Genomic DNA, 24,981 nt, shown 5'->3' on the forward strand with positions numbered 1-24,981 from the left:
AAATCATGACCCCGGGGTAAGCTGGGAAATGATCTTAATCGTCTAATATCAAAGAGTGAGTCAGGTGGCGGTCGTCATATACAGCCAGATGATCTGAACACGAGAAAAGACACAATCAAACTCACACAGAGACAATAATTATGTGTTCAGCCCCCATCAGGTCAGGCAGCCTTAAAAGTTAAAGCAGTTAAAGCAGGTGTGGGTCTCTGGAGTCCTGCCAATCAAGCAGTGGGAACTGAGTTAGTGCAGAGACCACAAGTGTGTTTTTGTGTTTGGAGCTGTGATTACCGTAGCAGGCTGATCAAGTGTCTCACACACACACACACACACACACACACACACACACACACACACACACACACACACACACACACACACACACACACACACACACAGAGCTTCCTCCCTGTCATTGTCTTGCAGAGAACAGATGCTTATTCCCAGGGTTCACTGTGGTAAAACTGCGGGGCCAGACCTTAACGGGGAGCGAGTGAAGACAAATTCAACAAGGTCTATCAAGAATGAACAGACATTCAAGAAAATCATCAACAGAAACTGAGTAATTGATCCACTTCCATTTTCATTTCAGTTAAGTGAAATTGCGAAGCTTTTGTGGTCATGGAAGTGGAACTCGTACCCAGCTGGACTGGTGAGCATTTAGAAAAAGGAGCATCGATATTAGCACATTTACTCTTTTTTAACGACTGAGCTTTTACCTCCTCCTCTTTTCTCCTTTGCAGTCTCAAAAGAACAAGCCATATGAAACTGTAATTGCTTTATAATTGCCATGGCTCTGCTATGGGCATAAATGCCTAAAGGCAGGGTACAAGAAACAGTTAGTGTTTCATCCAGAGACCTCTGAGGTATCACGACACAGCTTCCATTCAGGCTCACATTGTTCATACAGCAGTGAATAAAGACTCTGCTCTGAAACTTAAAAACACCAAAAAATGAAATAAGAAGCAGTTCTGTTTAATCCTTAACATTTTTTTTCCATGAAATATACATATTTTCTGTTAGATTTAAAAAGTTGAGTTCATTTTTTTGGATGCACCTGCTTTATTCTGAGGTCTGTTTTCAATATTTTTCCCTTTTTCAGACTCCGTTTGTTTCACTTCATGACCCAAATAACACCATGGGGTTCAGAGCGAACAATGAAAAGAGAACTATCTTCAAATCCAGGGGCTTCAACTCAGCCACATAATGAGTTTTGCAACTTTTTTCCTCTCTGTAAAAGCTCCAAACAGACTGTAAAAAGTAGAGCTCACCCTAAAGAACTTTGCTATGCTCTTCAGAAATATGCTATGTAAAGAAAGTTTGAAAAATAAGCTATTAACCAAACTTTCATTAAGGCCTTTCTTAAAACTGCCTTGTAAAACTTAAGGGTTTTCCGATAAATCCTTCTGTACCTCTAATTAAACTAGATACATGACAACCATTTGAGAGGTTCAACGTTTGGCTTTTATTGTAATTTATTTAATTTGCAGTCTTCTCTATCAACACGTTTGCCTGTTCTGAAAGTGTTGTGATGTGGTATGCACATTACTCCAGGCTTAAAAGGCAAAATAAGGCATACATTGCTCCAGGTCATAATGGGCTGAATCATGTGCACAATCTCTCAGTTTTCATAGCCATGACTACTAGCAAGCAAACCAAACACTTACCCCAAACCTTAATTCAAGCCTTGTTTCTAAAAATAATGATCCATATGATGGAGAATTGCTTTTATTCCTTAAAAGTGGCAATGTGCATCAGACTGACATGAGCAATACAGGTGTACAACACACACATAATGTATTCTAAATGTGTTATGTGAGTTTTTCTTATATTGCAGGTGTGCTTAGACTATGCTCGTTAAAGTTGTGTTCATTTGGAATATATGGTCTTGGCTTGTGCAAACACCAGAAGGAAGAATCGAGCTTCCAATAGTCCGTTGGAAAGGGCGTTGGACCAGATAAACAAAAATTAAGAGAAAGAAAGGATCAATCCACACACACCAAAGAGCTTCAGACTATTATCTGAAGAAGCGCCTGGTGCTCAAAACATCACAACAGCCAATAAAATCCCATACATTAGGTCTTTGGTGCACGGGTCAATAAATCCTTTTTCACAGCTTTTACAGATCTAATTTTATGTACATATTAAAAAATGGTTACTTGATATTACCACTTGTCTGTGGAATGAAATGTACGAGACAGAAAAAAGAGAGTGCAGGACTGCAGTCACATGATAAAGTCAGGGTCTTAATTACTCTTGAACTCTAAGCTCAGACTCATAATGTGTGATGTTTAAAATACCCCGTCCTGTCCTTCAAAAAGGCACTTTTTGTGCTGTTGGATTAATGCATCAGGTTTCTGTCCTGTTTAAAGATTTAGGATTCCTTCATATCAAAACCTGCACACCTCAGTCTCTCCAACACCACAAGAAGCAAAGCGGTTTGATGGAAACGCCGCCATGTTTTACTGTGGATATGGCGATCTTTTCCTTATGGGTCTAATTTAGTCACCTATGAAAAAAATATTGGAGTGCATTCCCTGATTGCCCAACCTTGGCTTCCTTTTATCTATAGCACATTATCTCATGGGGACTACGGCTTATTTATGAGCACTTTTGCATATGTAAGTTTTCCCAATTTTTTGTTCTTTCTTTCAATAGTTGTTTTCACCTTTACCCGCAGACCTCTACTTGTTTCATTGTGCATTCTGTCACACCATGGGACTTATGTTTTTAGTTATCATGTTTTAGGTTACATTTTGGTTTTAAGTATATGTGATGTGTTTTGCCATTGTTTTTCCCCTCACTTCCCTCACTCAGTTAATTAGTTAATTCCCCTCACCTGTCCAGTTTCACTAGCTGCACCTTGTCACCAATCACTCACTCCCTATTTAGTTTCCAGTCTCCCCTCTCAGATCTTTGCCTTCGTTTCGTGCCTTACATGTCTCACCTTCCTTGTTACCCATGTTCCACGTCACCTGCCAAGTATTTATTTATCCATGCCATGTTAAGTCCTTTGTTTTGTTTTCCAAGTATTTATCCACAGTTAAGTTTTTGAATCCGGCGCAGCCGCGCTTTTTGTTCTTTGTTTTTGCTTAAATAAACCAAGCTTTTTTTTTTTTAAGTCCGCATTCGTGTCCTACCTTCACCACCACAACCCCAAAACCTGACACATTCTAAAATAATCTAATAGCCAAATATATTCCATGCCTTTTCTTTTGATATCTAACACCTCACATCCTCTTTTAGATATAAAATAGAATAGGTGAGATCTTTAAGTACCTGGCTGCTGAGATTCATAACGACCTGTCTGTGGTGCAACATATGGGCAGAATCTTCAAGTCCCAACAGCACACGTTTTTTTCTTCTGTGGCTGATTTGATATTTCAACAACACAGCTTACTCATCAAATCTGGACTCGCATTTATTTTCGCATGCTGGTATAACTTTCTCACAGAGAAGATCAAATTGAAATATCAAGAGCATGTTCAGTCATTCTGCTGCTTCAGAGAAAAATTGCAAAAACTCTTTGATTCCTACTGTAATATCCATTTGGAATAGGGCCTGAAAGACTGTCCCTTCTTTTTAATATTGCCTTGAACATGTGCAGATACGTATTCATAGAATTGTTTTAACAAAATTCTCTTTAAGTATGTCATGAAAAAATGCGCGTTTCTTTCTTTTGGTGCTGTTTGTATGCCCTGAAGACAATTTTCTATTATCCTGTGGCAATCATTTCATTACATTACATTTCAATCTTGAATTTGAATGAAAAGAGCAGGAAGCAGAAGTATCATGGTGGATGAAAGACTATAGCATGAAGGACAAACAAAAGCAAATCTCTGACAGGTTACATCCTGACTTGATTGACAGATGAAAAGAATAAACAGATCGGCTTTGCTCAATAATAGAAGAGGCACACTTCTATTTCCTTGTTTTTACCTCTTTTTTTTTTTTTTTTTTTTTCCATTTTACTTTGCAGCTTCCTCCTCCTCCTTCACCCCAAGGCACTTTGCTTTGATTCAGCTCTGTATCTGTATTTTAAATGACTCAATTACATGGGCTCCTGCGGTGAAAATTATGGATGTTTTCCACTATTTCTCTCCAGTGGGACACCATGACCCCTTCCCTGGCTCCAATAACCCCCCCCCCCCCCATTCTCCATCCCTCTCTCCTTGCCACTCTCTCCACCTGTGCTATTTTGCTCTGCTCCCACTGTCGCCCGTTTTTCTTGATAAACATACACTTTGCAGGGTATATCGGAGACTGAGAGGAAATAATAGCTAAATGGTCTTGTTTGTGAGCTCTCGGCACAGCGAGCTGACAAAAAGCGCTTTGCAGGTAATTCTTCTGCTGTCACCACAAAACATGCCACCGCAAAGAGTTTCTTAAGGATGACACGAGGTACCGATCAAGTCCAAACACCAGGCATGACAGCAATAAAAGCATTTCAGCAGGCAGAGCTGCAGAGATGGACAGAATGTTTTTTTTATTCATCCGAAGCAAAGCAGAGATGGGATTCTTTTCGGCACTTTAAACTCACAGCTTAAGGGGCCCTGAGGCTCTTTAAAAGTGGAACCGAGCTTTAATGCTCTCCGTTGGTGTTGAATCTGCTTTCAAGATAAAACCCGCACCTACTGCTGTGTTGCTCATACTCACTGAGGTGCACAGTGTCAAGTAATGCTCAAGCAAAGCATCCGGCAGGATCGGCTTTACGGTGGCAGTTCATCAGGAAACAGATGAAATCCTCCCTGTTGCATGCTTAGAGGTATTTGAGCTGTCCAATGCTTTCAATGAATAATTCATCGCCGCATTGTGGATTAAAAACAAAAATCAGTGCTGCCGTCAGTGTCTCAGGATTGTATAACTCAGACAAACCTTTTGGCTAATAAAACAGTGACTTAAATTATCTGCCGGCATATCAGTCTTATTTTGTTGTTTGAAAATTTGTATAATAATTGTTTCATCTCATGGAAAAAGATAGATTTAGAAAACGTATGCTCTTGAAAACTTTTACAACTTAAAAAAAAAACCTGGCACATGGAATCGACATTTTGGCATCATTCTAAAAAGCTGAATGAACAGATGAGTCACACCGAAGATGTAGCTGAATCCCTGTGTTTATCATACCTTCAAATTCATAAAACCTCTAGGAATAAAGCTTTTGGTATATTCTGTTCTGTGTGTGTGCCGTCATCATGCTGAGATTTAAACCTCTTTGTGGCCCTTAGAATATACTTTGCAGATGCTTTTGAGTTAAGCAGGGAATCATGAAAAGATCTCCAGGTTATTTGAAAGAATTAATTTCAGTGTGAAGACAATCCTCTTCAAATGGTGCAGATTAAAAAACCAACCGCCAGTTTGTTCAGGTCTGGTCACATCGGATCTACAGGCATATGTTGTAGCTGTTGGTGTCAAAGGGCATGTGTTTTCAATCAGAAAAGCATTTTATAGGGAGGCATTCATGTGAAGAAAAAAAAACATTTAAAAAAGAATGTTAAAGAAGAGCTGAACGTTGCCAATTAAGAAAAAATAAAATCAAGTGATTACGATGATTCATGATTTTAGAGAAGCAATTATTGGTGCCCATTAGCCTGCGAAGGGTTATAAGGCCTGTAATTGCCAAACTATTTGGAGTCCATCAAAGTATTCTAGACTCAAATGTAAGACCATGTGTCTTAGGGCTAAAGTTTGGCTGAGACTGTGTCATACAACAGCCACATAAACAGTAGACATTTTTGGCGCATATCGAGGACATCTTGTCATGCGAATAGGCTCAGTTGGGCTTAATTTTCTCATAGACTGGGCATCTTGCTTTCATTGATCTAAATATGGATCATCTTCAATCATATGAAAGAGTGATAGATAATAATACAAGACAATTTTGTCTGGAAGTTAGACTGGAATGTGTACTCTAGGTACAATAATGTTCCAAAGAAATCACTTAAAAAGAAATGTAGGACTGTGGAATAATAAAATACTAAAGCTGAGATTTGAATTCCATTTAAAAGTCAAAACACTACACACAATAAATACACGAGGATTATGCAAAGTATCTGAATGAGATGTTTTATAGTTAGTAATTAAAAAAGCTAGCTTCCAGCAATTCTCTTCCAAAATGACTCTAAACGACTGAAAAATAGTGTCCTTCCACTTTAAGTCTATTTCAGGACATATTTACCAGTCAAAGAAACGAAGGTCAGTTAAACACCTAACTCAAACAGTCTGCGTATCCTGTGATGTAATTCATGCACCATCAAAAAACATTGCTTCACCATCCATCATAACACGCGCCATAATGACCAAATAACCAGAGCCATTAAAGATTTACATCATCTGAGGAGTTCACAGAGGCTGCGGAAGTTGAAGCTACCGGCATAGGCACCTCGAGCCAGAGAGAACCCATCATCCATTCACCAGCTCCCAGAACAACAGATCGAAGAACATAAAGAGTCTGTGCTCGCAAACAAACCCCACCAGTGGACCCCCGGGAGAGGAGGGGAAGGGGAGAGGTATGAAGATCTAAATCTATTGATTTGAGATCAACATGCTGCATCAGTGCTGTCGGAGGAGCCCCGGGAACTGCAGAGTGGTGTGATGGTGCAGTCTTTCTACGGGCTTTGATTCAATTAAACAATGATAGAAATCCTAGTTTTTGACCAATTTAGATTTGAAAATAGATACAAGACGTACCGCTTTCAGTGGACGAGTGTAATAAATAAAATAAACTAAACGTAGTTTATTATGTTTTTAATTAATATCATGCTAAATGATCAGTATCTACTTATTGATGCTTACTGCTTTGGAGATCCTTTCATCTGCTGTTCTCCTTAACACAAATATGAGCGATGCTACTGATACTATTGCAAATACACAACTTTGATTTCATTCACAGCCAGGAAAAACACCTAATCTCCTTCTTGCTGGGAGTTCGATAAAAAAAATCTGCCATGTTTTATCTATACCTAAATATGACGATACAGGATTCAAGTTGGCATAAAACCTTTAATGCTTAGGGGCGGCAAACAGCACACTTTTTTTTTTTTATCATCTGTTTAATCTGTGCAAAGTGTGAAAGCAGCAGGGTGTGATGGATCCAGTTACCTTTGGACAGGCTTCATTAACAAGCAGATGGCTGTTGCTTCATATTTACTTAATACACGGGAGGGTATAGTGTTTATCTTTTCACTAAACTCTGAGAAAGAAAACAAATGTGCAGATCTTGAAAAGTTTCACAGTAATGTAGAGTCATTAAGGATAGAAAATATAAGATAAGTTATAGCTCAGCAATGCAATGAATTCACTTCCTTGAGCCATTATAACAGGGAAACTTAATCTGGCATTAAGAAAGGTTATTGATTCTTGTTAGAGGCTGCAGACTCCAGACTAGTCAATGTTAGCAGGTAGTTGAGTTGTAACAGGAGACAGGGAAGTCCTCACGCTCATTAACCCTTTTAGATGGCCAACATTGAGCAGCAGGCAAAATATTTCTATTTTTCCATCAATATTTCATCACCAGCTCAGGACAAACAAAGCCAGGGGCTTTGACCGTAATGGTCCCATCTGTCTATAGATCGCCAGGATATCACTGTATGGGTGTCCTTTGACACCAGAAAATAAGCCTTGACATCAAGGTAAAAACACCACACACACACAGGAACCACGGATGTTAGCAAGCCTGGAAGGCAAAGAGTATCCTGCTTTATTCTGATGGTTCTTCACAGATGGTCTCTTGATGTTGCAGCGGGAGATCAAGTTTCGGGAGTATGAATGAGCTATTAGGACACATCAGCTCTGTCAGGGCATGAGTGGCATCTATCTGAACCACAGAATGAATTCACAAATTAATACAACAGGTGTTGGAAACTGAAACCCCCCCTAAAGCATTTCACTTTCATGATCCATATTTAGTCAAAGTCAGCCATCATTCCAAGAAAAGCTTACAAAAACGGCCTGACAACCTTGTATTACCGTACAAAGAGCCCCTCATCCTCAGTTAATCCTGTTCCATCTGATGCTGCCGATTAATACAAAACACAGAATTATAAATAATGTATTAATAGTAAGCCAGCAGAATTAGTATCCTGGCCTGTAAATCACTCATTGTATCTTAGTAGGAGTGACCTCATCATCTATGCCAGGCCCATTAGCTTTCTACCCAAACCTCCAGGGACCTGTCCATTAAACCCTTATACCTGCTAAGTAAAGTAGCATTAAGTGAAATGCTGAAACACAGCAAACGACTGGCAGTTTGTTGAGGTATAACTGACCGTTCAGGGGCAAGTAAAACATCAAGTGACGATGGTAGAAATGAAAAAAAAAAAGTCATGCACAAAAGAAAACCAAAATACACAATATGTCAAGTGATCTGAGGCATTCAGCTGAAAATTTGTGTGACTGCGATGCACGTGTTGTATCAAATGCGCATATCCTTTCTTTTCTCTTACACTCATATGTGGTATCCTGAAGGTAGTGAAGCGCAGGCCCAATTATACATGCTTCTACACGACTCCTCGGGTTTGGGTTACATACGAACCACAGTGAAGGAGAGCCACTTTGGCCTCTAATTGGTGGTAATTAACTCTCTATGGTCATTGTTCTTGCTTTTTTGTATTTTAAGAAGAGTTGCCCAGTGAACATGGGAGCCTTTTCCATGCTGACAGGTAGAGGAAGAGCACAGATTGAATGACCACAAAACGCTCTGATGGCTAAGAGAAAACAGACATAGCAATAATCAATCACATCAATGGGGAATTGATAATTGAGTTCTACTTTGTGGATGAACTATGAACATTATTATTAAGGACAAAGTTTTTGCTCCAGAGTGTATTTTAAACACCCGCAGTTATTCTCATAATAAAACAGGTAGAATCCCTTCGCTAATTGACTCATTAACATTCATAAGTGCAAATCTCACGGCGCGATAAAGCGATCATAAATTCTGTACTTTCTTGGTGTCAATAAATCCCGAATCAATGATCTCTAGCATGGCTGCCCCCTCACTGCCAGCGGCCCTGCCCTGTGCACTTCATCTCAAGAGGTCATGGGCCCTGATCCCGAACAATAGCCTCCTTTGTACAAACCCTGTCGGAGAGTGACAGGGACTTGAAGGTTGGTCGACCTGGACTCCTGAGGAGACACAGGAGTGTCCATTAGGGCTCGGTCCTGCGCTCCTGCCGACTTTCATGTTGCGCTATTGTTACACGGCTCTCCCATGGGAGGTAGACACCGAGTGGGTAATGAGGGGTAATTGGTCCAGGGTCAAGGATGATTAATTCCCTTGGTCAGGTGTCAGCCAGTTTTCATACCTGGCTGGCTGAACAGGCAGGTAAGGAGGGAGGAGAAGGTAGATGGAATATGAGATGAGGTAAATGACTAAGAAAGTGGATGTGTAGCCAGGCGCACACGCACAGAAATCTGGACTTAAATAGAAGTAAGCAGCGGGAGGGGGCTCTCAAACAAAAAACATCATTCAATTGCTAATATCATGGATGGATTACTGCCTAGATAGGCTGGGGTCCTCTGAGCATTACTCGCAAAATTCTACACATACAATGACAACAAAAACGTACATGCAACAGACACAAACAAAGCTATGCGACATGACTACAATGACAAGCAAAACAACTACAAGTAAAATGCAAAATGACCAAGAGATGGAGGTGCAAGATGACTTCAGAGACGAAATAAATGAATAAATTAGTAGATAAATAGAAATATGACACGAAAGAGACACAAAAGAATACAAAGAGGCTAAAATCAACTTTAAACAAACGCAAAGGAGAGACACTCGAGCACAGACAGATGCCAGGTGACTACAAAGAAACGCATGACCAACAGCATTGTTTCATTACTCAAACATTTTGAACATAAACACAAGTATGAGACAGCTGTTATGTCAGCAAAAATTCCATGAGATCATATCTTTCCAGGAAAAAATCTGAAAGGTCAACACAATCTTCCCCCTCCAACCACAGAGGCAAGATTGAGATTGATAGCTGTCTCCATGCCTCCTGCTTCCCCTTCAGCTTGACTAGCTAATCTGAATACCTCTCCATCCATCCCTCCATTCTAACATGGCAATTTTGGACACTGATTATCCTGCAACCTGTGTGTGCCTGACAGTAAATGCAGGGGCTTGGCTGGTAATTGACCAGGCAAAGACTCAGAAGCCTGCCGTGTAATTGAGCGGGAGCCGAGGAGCTCTTGCAGGACTGAAAGGGTCCGAGGGTTCCTCACTGCCCATTATACCTGGCAGGGGGTCCCCTGTGCCTGTGAACTCTATCATGAGGCCCACAGTGTACTCTGCACTTCCATGCAGGACTGACACCTTTCAGGGTTTGGGACATGGGAGTGGCAGAAAGGCAGCTGTGAGGGGTAACATCGCACAGAGCATTAGAGAGGCAAAATCTTTTCAATGGTCTCAACAATAAACAAATCTTAAACACAGCCTGAACCTGGAAGATTACCTTTAAGTTAAGAAGGTAAAGAGCTGAGAGTCGACTGGCCCATTTTATTAATGAGATTACATGCAGGGAAAGCTAGCACAGCCCGTTCCTTGCATGAATCTTATTCTCACATCTTTCCTCTTCATTCAAAAAAATGGCACCTACATCATCATGTAAAACTCAGATTGTGAGATAAGGAGCTGAGAACAGGTATCCTTTTTGCTTTTTCTTTTCTTCTAATTTTCAAACTTGTAAGACCCAGCCAACATTGACTCAAGTGTCATCACAGGGGACAACAACAACTTGCACAGTGTTTGCGCAGTTCAGTTTGATGATGAAGATCAGTCATCTTTTGGTTCAGATATCCTGTGAATGTTTTCTAAATCCTTCTGGTGAGCTTGACTGTGTATTTTCACACCGCTTTGATAACACTTCAGGAGGAGTTTGAGGTTTTTTTTGGCAACGATGTTCAACATGTTTTGTAACTCATTAATGTGGAGTTTGTGCATCTACAGTCTGAGATATGTGGATCAGCTCTTACGTCATTGGTTTATTAAGAAAGTGGTGTGAAAGCCTCATACTTTCGACATGGCACACACAGTCCACTTTTCTTCTATGAAGCATTTATATCTTAACTGCATTATACTCGTCCACAAGTGCCATTCCCTTGACAAAAGAAAAAAAAAAAAAAGGCGTCACGTCCTTTAAATGTAGGGGCCCCCATGCTGAGCAGTGAAATATACTTATGTGACTGATTGGTTTTCCTTCCATTTGAATTGCGTCACTTGCACTCAGAAATAGACTCCTCATTTCAGCTTCAGTGGCCACGAGTGAGCCACCATGTTCCCTCTGGCCTGTGCCAAGCTCCATCTGCATATTGTAAATATGATGCTGTGTCCTCGAGGTTAGTGAGTACAGCCCTGCGAGTTAAACAGGCAGGCATTAATGAATAGGCTGCCTGCCAACGACATGAACTATTACCCACAGTCATACCGGCAGCATCTGACGCACATCCCACGATTGAATGCTTATCCCTTCTTTAATGAAACATGAAAAAAAGAAGCAGAGGAAACACAATTCACTTCTTTTATTTTCAGTGTTAAGCTACCTATGCCAAGAATGAAACAGTAAATAAAACACAAGCCACACACATTTTTAATAACTATTCATGCACAGTATCTGTAGACCTGATTTACAACATTTCCCTGCCACAGTTTCACAAGTCTTCTATCTACTTGCTCCTCGGTTCACTGCCTGTAAAATGTTTTGCCTCTATGAGCCTGGATCTGATGCTAATACAACTAACACTAGACAACGAAAGGCACAGAATTTCAATCTATTAGTGTTTAAGACAAGGTGGAGGAAAAGAAGGTGAGTCACACGACTGCGACAATTACTTCTTGGTGCCGGAGAAACTCTGCATACGGTGATGTTCCCTTAACCTGTGGAGGAATAAGAAAAAGGAAAAAAATACGATGGGTAAGAACGTGATTTTTAATAGACTTTTCTTTTTTCGTTTTTTGCCCAGCTGTTGGGAATTATTTTTAGGATTCAAGCAGCGCTGACCTCACAGCGTTAATCCTGATGAATCCAGAAGCATCGCATGGATCGTAGTCTCCCTGCACGTCCATGCTGGAGTGAAAGAAAGACATCAAGGAAATGCATCTGAGGCCAATCTTTAAATTCAATGTTAGATGAGCAGCCCAAGACTGGACAATGCCGCGATAACAAAACCGATTGAAATGTTTGCCATCACTGCAGTAAACATAAGCAACACGGAGTCCTTTCAACAACTGGGATAACTGGATCATTGATAATATTTTCTTTTGAAATAATGCTCCCATTGATTTGCTTCTGAATTCTCCTTAATGGCACTGCTTGTCCTGAAAGATGGAGAATCAATACGAGAGAATGAAAACACACTCATGCACACAAGCTCACAATAGACACACATAACTCATTTAAAACAATCCCATCATATCAGCTGTGAGCTGAGCGTTGACATGATTTTTTAATCCGATGTTGGTCTTCCAGTTTACCCCTTTCTTCTAAAAAGTAGTAAATCTATGACTTGCGCGAGTCCAATGTTAAGGCTGCTCTTTGTGGAGACACTTCTGCTGAGTGTGTGTGACTGTCTTACAAAGAGTGCTGTGTAATTACAGCAGTTTCTACCTGCCGTGCTTAATACACTCCCTTACTGAGTCTTCTCCTCCGGGTGACACCCCCAACTCCCAATGTACAGCTTGCACTCATTCTTCTAAAGCACTTAGCCAAAAGAGGAAATTGCCAACAAATGATAGGATAAACATTATAAAAAGAAAGGCCGACAACTAAATCATCAACTCTCAATAAAAGGCTCCCTAGCTGGCACCTGAACACCATTATGAGTGAGTGGCCACAAAGAATATGGCACTTTGTGTGTGTAAGCATGTGATTGTGTATTCCTTTAAGAAACCCCGCGGTCTAATTGAGAGCGAAGCCAGCCGAGAGCGAGGAGGGTGACATTTCTGTCTCAGATGGGTGCAGTGACGGGCTGTATTACCACTGTGTTAATGACGCCGTTTACTGTTGCCCGTGGAGAGCCAACGGGATGTCAGCGGGGATTTCACGCCTAATCTGGTCTGTATGTGTGCGTGCGATTGTGGCAGGTTTTCTTGTAGCGGTAAATGAAAGTATGTGTGAGAGACTGCTGCCTCCAGGTGTATCACGGTCAGGTACATGGAGAGTGTAACAATAAAGCAGGCCCTGAGTACCTAATGAAATGTGTCATTGTGTCGTCTTCTAATGTGTCTTTGCACGGTCTAACTGAACAAATAAGGAGGACGTATCACACGTAAATGAAGGGAGTTGAAGAACTGACCATCGTTTTAGATATTTTGTGGCGAAACTGTTTAATTAGTCAGTTGGAAAAATGTAGTGAAAAAATGACTACTTATATTTGAAAAGAACACCGATTGCATTTATTGATTTCAAAGAAATACAGTCAACCAATACTAACCCAGGTCAAGTGATAATTTCTACCCATCTGCTTCAATGACAAAAGACAAAAGAAAACAATGTTTTTTTAAATCAGCAGTTTTCAGACCTCGAAATGAAATCCTTATTCTCGTGTATACCTTCCCACTTCTGATGGAATTACAGGGGAACAAATACACTGCTTGGGGATTTTCCGAATCTGTAGAAAAGTAACCAGGTACGGGCGATGGTTGTGGATCTGCAACAACGGTATTACACAAATCTGTTGCAGATCGAACTCGGGCTTGTCGGACACATGTGGCTCTCATGCGTTTGTATGTCTGGTCTGCATGAGAAGCAGATCTCAGCATCACATCAAGTTCTTTTACTTTTGCGGAAAAGCTCAACAGACCTGTGACTGGAAGAACAGGAAGGAACATTTCACTTCTATTTTTGAATGTTCTGGGCTCTATTTTTTGTTCCCAACGTCATGTTCTGATAAAGAATTATGCAAGTATAAAATGCCCTGAAACAGATCATAACTCCACTATAACCCCACTGATAATAGTTTTATCATGTTTTAAAATAAACAGCACATTAGCCTGTATAATTTCCCCCTTTTTATTGTGACACTGGCCTTAGATGATCAAATACTGGTCAGGCTCAAGTTATATTTCTCAAAGTCATGTCGCGCTGCATTTACATGTCGAACATAAGCAATAAGATGATCATTAAAACAGTTAGTAGTAGACGTGTGATCTGTTGGTTGTTTTAAGTTCTGAATTATTTTTTTCAGTTTTACCATCCTTTCATTTTCTATACTTGTTTCACCTCTACAAGTCATCAGTCTGACAGCCCGATAAATTCAGAGACAAACAGCGATAGACCGGCGGAAAATGTTAAATTTGAGTAAGCATTTATCACCAAAACGTTAAATCGGTAAAGCGATGTCTCTCAACACTCCACCGATCACAAATCAGTGTGGATCGAATGATGTGGGTATGGAGCTAAATTGTGTGATGTGTTTTTTTTTTTTTGCTTTTTCTTTGGGATGTTTGTATTGAGCTTCTTTATGGAGAACCACTGTGGCATCTGTCAGTGGCCCCCAAGGACTTTCTGAGGCTGCAACACAACACTCTGCCACACAGATGTGTCGTCCCAGCTCAGACATGTGTCTCTTAAGAAGAGTAAGGAAAAAAAAAAAAAAAAGGACACTGAATGCCTGCTGGTGAAAGTCTGGGTTTTGAAAGTTACCACCTGGCTTTTTGAAAGATGGTTTTGTTGTAATTCATCTATAGAGTGAATCAACAGTTTATTTTCTCACTGAAGTTAAAAGCTGAAGGAACGCGATGCGAGTACAGTACTTCTGTTTGTCTCTTTCTTTCTCACCACATATACCATTCACTGTATTGATTTTAATGGGATTTTTCTCTTGCTGAACTGGTCTAAGGAACTGAATAACTGACTGTGTGAGCCATGCTTTTTGTCTCCCTCTTTCTGACCTGCTTAACTACCATGACACCCTGGTACTTTAGTCTTAAAAGCCCAATGAAATCACCTCTCTTCTCTTGTTGAAAACACCATTAGCTCTCTGACTCAAGGGCACAACTGAAGTGTGTGTGTCTTAAGTGGAGATGGAGAGCCATATGGACGGGTTTTCCTTTGGTCATTGCTGAGCCTGCCCAGAGGGCATCGCGGGTCAACCTCCTGAACAAACCCACTGTTACTACAGCTAAGAGGCCATGGGGGTGTGGAGGTGGGGTGTGGGTCCAGGGCTGCCCTGCAGGAAACAAGTGTGACACTTCTCTGATGTCTTTGTGAAGCAGGGTCAGTTTAGCATGCATATTTGGGGGTCATCAGAGAACTTGGGCGAGCTGACTGGTGCACATGTGGAATTGCTGCACTGTGCCCAGAGTGGCCGCATAAATCCGTCAAGTGAGAACAAGCGCACACTTTGATCCACTGACACACGGCTGCGTCCGTTTCCAACCACACACACTCGTTCCATTCTCCGCTTACCTGACCAGCTCCTCGTTGTACAGGGACTTTGGAGACTCTCGCCCCAGGATGTAGACCTGACCCTTGAAGACAGACAGCTGTACTTTGCCTTCCACATTCTCCTGCGACTTGGCAATGCAGTGACGCACGAAATCACACTCTGGACTGTACCAGAAACCTGGAACAGAAATATGGCTGTAAATATAGTTTTAAAACGAGATTTTTGGTTGGTTTTTATTTCATCTGAACACAGAGCTGTGTGGTGGTGTATTAGAGCCACTGCTAGCAAAACAAAAAGGGGATTCAGGGGAGTGGGGACATATTTCAAGACAAAGCTTCCAAGATTAAAAGGATGTAGATATTCTGAGATGAACACTTTCATAAGAAAAACCTCAAGGGATTGCGACGAAAAAGTGATACATTTCCAAAAAAAACCCCCCCTGAAACTCCTGAAACAAAATTCACAAACCCGAGGGGGGAGAATACGTTGTTGTTTCCATTTGAAACTGTAAACAAGGAGTGACTCACACACAGGAGGTCTGTGTGTGCATCATCCTACATGTCCGACTGCGCCACAAATCCCATTAGAATTACCTGCAGACGTAACCAGTAATATCGACTCATTCATCCTTTGGGATGTAGCTCCCGGTGAACACAAACTGCCACCTCATCTAAATCAGTACATTCTTTTCTCCTGAATCAGAGTAAAGGCGATACACAGGACTGCACAATGACGATGTAAAAAAAAACGTTCTAATGTAAATCCTCCTCTCGAAGCGGGGTCTACACGGACCAGTCCGATACCCGGACCAACCGCTTTTTATGAGCTCTTTTCTGTCCCAGGTGAAGTTCAAGCACTCCTTTCTTCTCTCCCATTTTGCCGACCCGAACCATCAGTCTCTGAGACAGATGGGAGAGGGATGTGTCTATATGTTCAGAGGTCAGGCACACCCCACTCAGCGGGGGTCCTCCACTCATCAGCCGCTGACCTCCACCTCATCGTCTGGCCATGTTCAAAGACACAATGCTCCCCTGCTTTCACTCCCTCTGAATTGGCACAAAGTGTAGGACATGACAATTGCACACAAGACACAACCAAAAAAAAAAGCAAATAATCTCAATTTTATGTGCTCTTCATGTGTCAAGGTACATGTCACTGAATTCATCTCTGTATGTATTATGCGGGAAGAGGACCGAAATTATCTTTTTCTTTTTTGCCGATTAGAGAAAATCAATCATTTAGTGTGTGCCTTAATAAAATAGTGACAGATGCCTTTTATCTCAAAGTGATGTTTTGACTTTATTTATTTATTTATTTATATTATTTCAGATAATCACCTGTTCAAAATTCATAATGAAGCGACACATAGACACACACGAAAAAAAGCAACAATAAGTATTTCAGATGCTTGTCTTTTTTAAAGTGATAAACATTAAGAGGTTATGATTATGTTTAAGGTTTAGTGGTTAAAACATGTGTAAAAAATCCTGCCGTTTCAGGTTCTACACACCCTAAATTGCTGTAACTCATCTTCTGAAACATGGTTTGGGTAAATGCTAAGTGGTGTTGTAAACAGATGCAAGGCAGGTGGATTGTTAACATAAGCCGCACTACCAGCCGTCTGCAATCTACAGTTATTAATGATTTAAACTCACAATGGGTTTAATCTCCGCCCTGCCTCTGAAGGTAGCACCTTTGTGAGTGTGTGTGTGTTTTTCTTCCTGTCTCTGGAGGGTATAACTGAGGCGGCCTAGCAGTAAGTCTGTAATGGCACTGATCCTATTATGTGGATGAAGGTGCAGACGACTGGGGACTGGGCAGAAGGGAGGATTAAGACACCTGAGCCAAGAAAAGCTTGCACACATGTGCAAACGTACTAAACATGCAGGGGGTATATGCGTGCATGTAACATGTTTGCTTGTCTTTTACATGAACTGGTGGGAATCAACGAATAAGTAAAAATTGTTGAATTGAGATGAGACATTTCAGGCACTTACCATTGTAGATAAGCTCAGACAAGTTGATACCGAGTCCCTGCTTGATCCTGCGCACCTCTTTGTCCATGGTAAATGTCTCAATGTCTAAATGGGCCTTCAGCAGAATGGTGCCTCCAGGAGTTTCATATATGCCTGACAAATACAGAAAAAAGACTAAAGATTAACAAAGCACAGTCATTTTCACACAAACCACAGCAGCAGAAATGGAAAGCTGGAGTTAAAATCAGTAAGGAGATGTTTATCTGCTTTGATGCCCTGAATCATGTAATCTATTAAATCATTTACCATGATATGTATATTTATTTTTTATGATTTATTTAGCTTACAGCCTTAATTAGATCCAAATAACAGAAATCCTAAACCTCCTTCAATATCTATAATAAATACCTAATTTCATCACAGCCATCTTCTGAAGCTATTTATAAGAATACAAAATAAAAGCCCTTTTCATCTGAGCTAACTACATCGAACAGCTCTATTAGCCATTAGCAATCTGACAGACAGGCCTTCACAGTCCTCACAAAACGTGGACAAGCCTGTCCTGGGTAAATAACAGGGTAGGAGGCCCCTGCCAGCCTGGAGCCTGGACCAGGGCTCTGTCTACCCTGCAATTTACCCCCTCTGGACAGGGAGGGAGGGGTGACAGAAGAAAAGATGAGGTACATGACAGGAGAAATGAAGCTGTCACCTAAATGTCAGCTAAATCTACAAGAGGGCAGATGAAATGCTACCAGACAGATTCATTTATGTGAAAGCTGAAATCGTGAGAAAGTGAGTGCTGCTTTTACGTTCAATACACAGCTTTTCACATATTCTGCCAATATATTTTTTATATGACAGTTGCACAATTTTGATCCAAGAAAAGTTGCCCAACAGAACGCTTGACAGCAGCTCACATTGCTGTAAAATTTCACAATTTGTGAGACATGCTCAAGACTCAAAAACCTATTTTAGAGATGACTGTGGTTTAATCTCTCCCAGTCTGGTAAGCAGTGTAGCTCAAACCTGTAAGTCCCCAAATTCTCCAGAACTGCTCCTGATCTGAAAATGGAGAAGCACTTCCTTTGTACTGACGGGCAAAAACAGAGCTTAGAGATGCTGCTAATTGTCTAAAGCTTCAAAAGATTGCCGCCTAGCATGTAGCTTCTATCCCTGGGCTGCAGAGGGCATGTAGGAACATTTTGGTTGGCTGTATCAGATAAATAAGTTAAAACTGCCCTCAAAACACAACTTGGCTTAAGTGCTCAGGGAAAAAAAAAAAACTAGCTTAACAGAGAGGAGCACACAATTGACCGCTATCTGGTTAAGCTCCGACAGTGGCGGTTTAGTTAGGCTTAAAGAAACAAGACCCTCAGTAGTTTTAGAAGTTTTAATCTTTTATACAGTCACTGCAGGTATGCTAACCATGCTGCAGGCCTGCAGGGCTTCAGGACAGGAATCTTGAGCTGATTCCCTCCGACCCTTTGGGCAAACTATTACTCCAACAAAAACAAGAAACTCAAGTAAAGAAATACAGATCTTAAGATGGAGAGAAATCACAACATGAAACAGTTTTAGGTGAATTTAACTGAAAAAGAAAACATACAAAATAAATGCTTGTGACGGCCGTTTTGGATTCTCGCAGCAGTTTGACACGAGGCAGCGCTCATCTAAAGATGAAGCCATTTCCGACTGCTTTTGACAGATGCACTTTTATTGAGGCCGTCACCAGTGCACAAGTCAGAGGTCTGACAGCACTATGACAGGTGGGAAATGTTAGCCTGGCACACAGGTTATTGAATGTTTTGTAGCAGAGTGACAACATTCTTGACAAACCATTTCAATCCCCTCCGCCTCTCTGACCCCACACAAATAAATATGACATGTCCCCATTCGATCCCTCCCATTATCTATTGTGCTAACATGACTGCTGTTCCAGAGGGGGCCTGCATGTACTCTCGATGGTAGTCATTCAACCACTTGTGCAACTTGTGCTCCACCTCTTCCTATTGCTTCTGTGGAGGAAACAGCTTTGATCCTTTGTCCAACCGAAGGAAGAGAAAAGCGGGCTTCCCATTTTCCAATTTCTACCTGCCAAGTTGCGCCACAGCAGTGGTCTGCTGGCCAGTCAATTTGCCAATCATAGCACATAGTGTCGTGGGGGAAGAGGAGTCCGTGTGAGCCCACGTTAGTGTGCCATGTAAGGCAGGGACTGCACACTGGTCTTGTATATTTGCTGTGGTGACATGTAGAGACCCAACAAAGAAGCTTTTCAAGTTGCCTGTTGATGGCGAAGATAAACAGACGAAAACATCCCCGTAAGACTGTATAAATACACAGCTGATCACCAAGATGTGATCAACTGTGTATTTGTGTGTATCCACCATTATCTTCTTCATAGCAGATGCATTCTCTGAATGTGTGGGCATGCATAAGTGAATGGAAGTAACTTCGGTGTCTTGACTCCAGGTAAACCCGAGGAAAACAGTTCTCCTGTGGAGAGCGCTTTTGTCATCCAGCCCACATTTATGGAGGCAGAATAGTGAGCGAGACACTTAAGGCACTCATGTAAAATAAGTGCAAATTGCATAAAAGCCCCGAATGCTGAAAGGAAGGCTTGTGAAAGGATGTAAAACTAGAATACTGACAGATATATGTGTGAGCGCATATATCAAGTGTATCATTGTCTGAGAAAGCGAGGAAGCTTGTCAGAATAATTTGGCAGAGAGAATGCAACAACTAGGCCCGGCAAAACACAGACACATTTCTTTTTTCCTTACCTCGTGACTTCATGCCGATGAAACGGTTCTCTACAATGTCAATCCGACCTACGCCGTGCTTTCCGCTAAAAGAGAAAGATAGGCTCAGAGGACACAATCATACTCTATTTTCAGCTTCAATTTGTTTAGCCCACACAACAAGTCTTCAAATTAAAAGCCCCTCCAACGACCCCCGCTTCTGTGATGGCATTTTGGTGCCACGTGCCGTCTCTGGCACAGCGTCAGTCTGCTGCCACTTTGGCGACTTTCATGAAAATCTAAATACTCCAACTGAATGTTTAATGATGGTATTGTGCTACAAACATAAATAAACCATTTTAAAGAAACACTCCCTTGCTAGTAGATGTGTTCAGAGCTTATGTTCATTGTGTTCATAGTAAACAGGATGTACCGACAGGTTTCGTCAAATTCTAAAGAAGTGATTAATGGTACCCAGTGCATGCTCCTTTTTCCTGCTGAAAAAGTTATCCTTCAGTTACTTCTTTAAATAGCATTTAGACGAATACGAGTATGAATCTGCAGCATTTTAAGAGAAATGAAGTGCCAAAGTCTAGTGCCTCGACCCAATTTTGTATTTAACTGAAAGTTGGCACACGTTTTAGAGAACAGTGGAACCAAAAGGAGATTTGCTGAGAGCAAATTTATTAATCATTCCCAGTAAATGAACAAAATTGAAAGTTTCAATCAATGACGCTAACTTTTCATCATATTTCCACTGGACTGTCAAGATCATTGCTTTTCAATGGAAAAGAAGAAAAACAATATGAGTCAGAACAACGATCTACAGAACTACCGCTTCATTAAAAAACATACATGTAACAAAAAAAAAAAAGCCTTCAACGGATGACCCCTTCAATGAAATTTGCCTTCTACCCAGATGCCTTGATGGAGGTCTCCTTTGATTTGCATTAGCATTTGTATTTCTTTTCTTTTTCTGGTTTGCAACATTTAAGACCACAAAGCAGGCCAAGGATTGGGTTATAGTGGTCGGTTTTTGTATCCTCAGTCTCTTCAAACCCAGTGCCAATTGCTGCTTTACAGGCAGAAGAACTTTAGAAGTAAGAGGCGGAGAAAGCAAACTAACTGCAATTCATGATATGGTTGTCCCCTGCGTCAGAAAAGGGGCTAAAGTTTGAAACCCCATCATTTAAAGTTGGGGCAGATAACTCCCACTGACTTGGGTCATCTGACCGCAGGATGAATGTCGGTTGTTCTCTTCCTACAGAACAAAAATGTTAATGGCCGTCAGTGTATTTTTGTCCAGTCTCACTGAAGCTTTACACACGAGTCTGATGGATAGTGCGACCTGCAGCAGATATCTAAAGAAGTAATTGAAGGAGAGCATGTCAATAAATATGTTTGTTCAAATTAGTATGAGCTACAGAAAAGTGCTTACCCTATCTCATTGAGGTAAGAGAAAATATCCAGTGGTGTATCTTTGGATTTCCCCTCCTTCTCGTTGATCACTTTGACAGGAACTCCTGAAGAAACACACCAACAGACAAATGACATAAGAGATTAGTAATTTATGACTTAAAAGTGATTAGTGGTCAATCCTGTGATCATTTCAATGTTGTGTTACAGTCAATTAAGTATTCAAAATTGTCTCATCATTTCCTAAATAAACTGTATCTCATGTCTGATTTGTTTAAATCAAATTACCCGCACACACTCTATAATCCTTAAAACAAACTACAGACCAGTGTTTGCTCTTTGACAACAGAAAAACACAAGATATACATCAACATCAGAGAAACAATCAATACACAGTTCACAAAAGATGCAAACTATTACATATTCTAGTAAATCAACAAAATATTCATTTCTAACTGACTACAATGACCTAAAACAAAGAGATATATAGTTGTCAGCGAAGACTGAAAACGTGTGCAAAAGATGATGTTGACAAAGGTTAATACATTCAAAGACCGTCCTCATTTGAAAGCTGAGAGATTAGGCAGGCCTTCGCCCAATTTAATTACTCATGCAGCTTTGTTACCCATCCTCACTTTAACGCAGGGATTTCTTTTTTGTGTGTGCTCGCGTGCATGTACAGAGGACAAAAGCACCTCCAAATCCATCACCCATCTTCCTTTCACCGCGTCGCCAACACGCCGAGAATTTCTCTTTAAAAAGACACCCACACTCACTCTGCACACTTCCTCTCCAAAGCCACTTAAACCACGCGCACATCAATCACTGTCACAGACCTGCTTATTCATGGCCTTCGATGAGCAACACGGGCCAAAGGTGGAGGCGAGGAAACATACAGAGACGTGTGTGAAAAGAGTTTAAAGGCAGCACAAGGAGGACATGAGAGCAAATCTTCTGCTCTCCTTATCCATCCAGTGTTAAGTTCTATACATACTTAAGCATGCTTGCAGTTGTCAGTCAAACAGCTTTGAAGATAAGGAGCACTTCTGGTCGCCTTTCAGCCAGTATTTACAAAGCTCTAACAGGAATGACATGTGAGGGACCTGACTAATTTTTCTAGACAAGGGCTTTGTTGATGGGCCATTCTCACATCGCGGGAATCATGGTGGCTCCCATGGAAGAAGAAAAAGTGCCTCTCGGAGCAGGAGAGGGCAATACGCAGAGTGCTTTCTTAAAACTGCACGCCCTCCTAGATATCTAATAATTAGATTAAAGGTTCCAATAAATTAACTGAGTGTCTGAACGTGGGAGTGTAGGGGCTGGCCTTTCGTCCCTGTGCTCTCTTTTTCCTCGCTCTGCCCATGTTGCGGGTTCCATCATTCACCGAGGGGTCTTTCTCCACCCGTGATCCTTTTCTTCAGTTTTTTGCACCCTAACAGTGCAGACAATGGGAGCGCAGACACAGTTGTAGGAAAAATTACTGCTTTACATTTTTCCTCTCTGTCTCTTTTTCCTTCTCACTTCTTTGGCATGACAGGAGGGAGGGATGATTTTTTTCTTTTTTTTCCTAAAAAAAGGGCGAGGAATAGGGAATAGAGCGTTTGACGGGGGTAAAGGTTCCTGTTGTTAAATATTCTTTTTTAATCAGTGAGAAAACTTTGGTGAGAAAGGCAGGGATGAAAAGGTGGGAGGGGGAATGAAATGAAACATTCTTGTGCTGATCTTGTGCTCAGAGGGAGGAGTAGGCTTGGGCTTTTGTGTGGACAACTAAAACAGCTTTTGTCATAGGCTGCTCAATAAAAGGGCAGAGAAAATGTGTGAAAATGGAGCTCAGGGCCACTAAGAACCCGCGAAACCAGTCTAGGCTTTACTAGTGCATCACTGTTTTACAAAAGCACATCTTATCTCCAGCTGAACCGACACACACCGACTTGTTTCATAGTTAACATTTTCTTTAGAAAAAGCTGGTAGAGGGAGATCTGGATACCATTTTGTTGCAGATCCACAATGACAAGTGCAAGGAGTTTAAATTTGTACTTCTGAGTGCAAATATTCCCAACACATCCTCGGCCAAACTTTTGAACCTCCCTGAAGTTACGATTAGACCTCGTAAAACTGCCCATCAAGCCCACATGATCAGAGGAGTTAGTGTCTCACAGTCGATTGATGTTCTTCCACTTCAGTCTCCCCTGGTGACCAAGATGAAGGGACATCTGTGCCAACTGCCTCGGGCTTGGATGCATGTTGCCTTTTTCTCTTTGCACAAACATGGGACACGTTCTACTATTCAGCCCAGACCCTTGCGGCAACATATCTAATGAGCAATTCTCTGGCCCCTAAGGGCCTGGTGTATTAGCTGGAGTTAATGCTTCCGGCCTATGTGTGTGCCCCCGGGCCAAACATGGCAGCTTTGGACCAAGTAACGCTGTGAGGGGTTAAGCATAAGTCTGGGTGGTCAGAAGTGGTGATAAAGTGCAGGGGGTCAGCCTTAAAGCTGGAGCTCTGTGGCTATGATGACCATCACTGTTAAGTAATAAAAGAGGGGTGGACTGGAGTGAGTGGTGAGTCAGAATAGCTTCCCCTTCTTACCGATACAAACCTGTATCCAAAAAAGCAGCTGTGTAAAGTATCAATAAAACAGAATGTAAAGGATTTGCTAATTTCTTAAACGCTACATCTAATTGTACCAAAAACGTGTTCAATGGTTCCTATCCTGTTTCAAACTGACTTATCAGAGCGTAGGTCTACTTTTGCCTAGGTCCATCTCAAAGGAGAACCAGAACCAGCACTACTGCAGCGCCACTGGATAATGCAGATGTTTTTTTTCCTCTGCGATTAGAGGAGTTTATAACACAATGATTATATAGTAGAAATCACACCATGGGTTGGTTTTAATGCAGCGCCACCTGAGAGCCTGATTAATATTGGGAATGTCCTTTTGTCCTCTGAATACAGAGATTTCTTCTGATTCTTATAAATATAACTTCTAAATGACAAATGTTTAAATTACATTGTGAAACATCAAGGATGAAAATGAACAGATTCTTTGCAATTTCATGTGATTTCATATTCTTGAAGTTTTACTTCTTAAAAGTTGAGCCTCTCTTAAATGCTTCTTAAAAGTACTTAATCATGATACTGACGTGTTTTCAATTAGCTATGAGATTTTTTTTTTTTGCCACTTTTCCAAAACAAGTTCCGTCCATCCATCCATTTTCTATTCCTGCTTAATCCAACTCATTGTTGTGGGGGGCAGCCTATCCCAGCTGTCATTGGCCGAGGGGCAGTGTACACACTGGACAGGTCAACAGTCCATCACAGGGCCACATGGTAACAAACCAGACAAACAACCAAGCACACTCACACTCACACCCAGGGCCAATTTAGAGACATTATTGTTCTATAAACTATCAAAAATACAGCATTTTTTAATCCTTTAAAAAAAAAATAATACA

General features: G+C 41.2%; 1 protein-coding gene across 2 annotated transcripts in view; it reads right to left on the minus strand.

Moving 5' to 3' along the window:
- Positions 1–11,514: 11,514 nt before the first annotated feature.
- Positions 11,515–24,981, minus strand: part of ass1 (argininosuccinate synthase 1) — a 29,862-nt gene continuing 16,395 nt past the window's right edge. For both annotated transcript variants that reach the window (XM_075456086.1, XM_075456085.1), the window contains exons 10-15: positions 21,549–21,633; positions 20,153–20,217; positions 17,394–17,525; positions 15,417–15,573; positions 12,009–12,074; positions 11,515–11,884 (exon numbers count right to left, since the gene is read on the minus strand). In XM_075456086.1, the coding sequence (XP_075312201.1) occupies positions 11,836–11,884; positions 12,009–12,074; positions 15,417–15,573; positions 17,394–17,525; positions 20,153–20,217; positions 21,549–21,633 (554 nt within the window). In that variant the 3' untranslated portion in view covers positions 11,515–11,835. The remainder of the gene's footprint in view (positions 11,885–12,008; positions 12,075–15,416; positions 15,574–17,393; positions 17,526–20,152; positions 20,218–21,548; positions 21,634–24,981) is intronic.

This window comes from Odontesthes bonariensis, chromosome 22 (assembly GCF_027942865.1).
Source record: "Odontesthes bonariensis isolate fOdoBon6 chromosome 22, fOdoBon6.hap1, whole genome shotgun sequence".
NCBI classification, from domain to species: Eukaryota; Metazoa; Chordata; class Actinopteri; order Atheriniformes; family Atherinopsidae; genus Odontesthes; species Odontesthes bonariensis.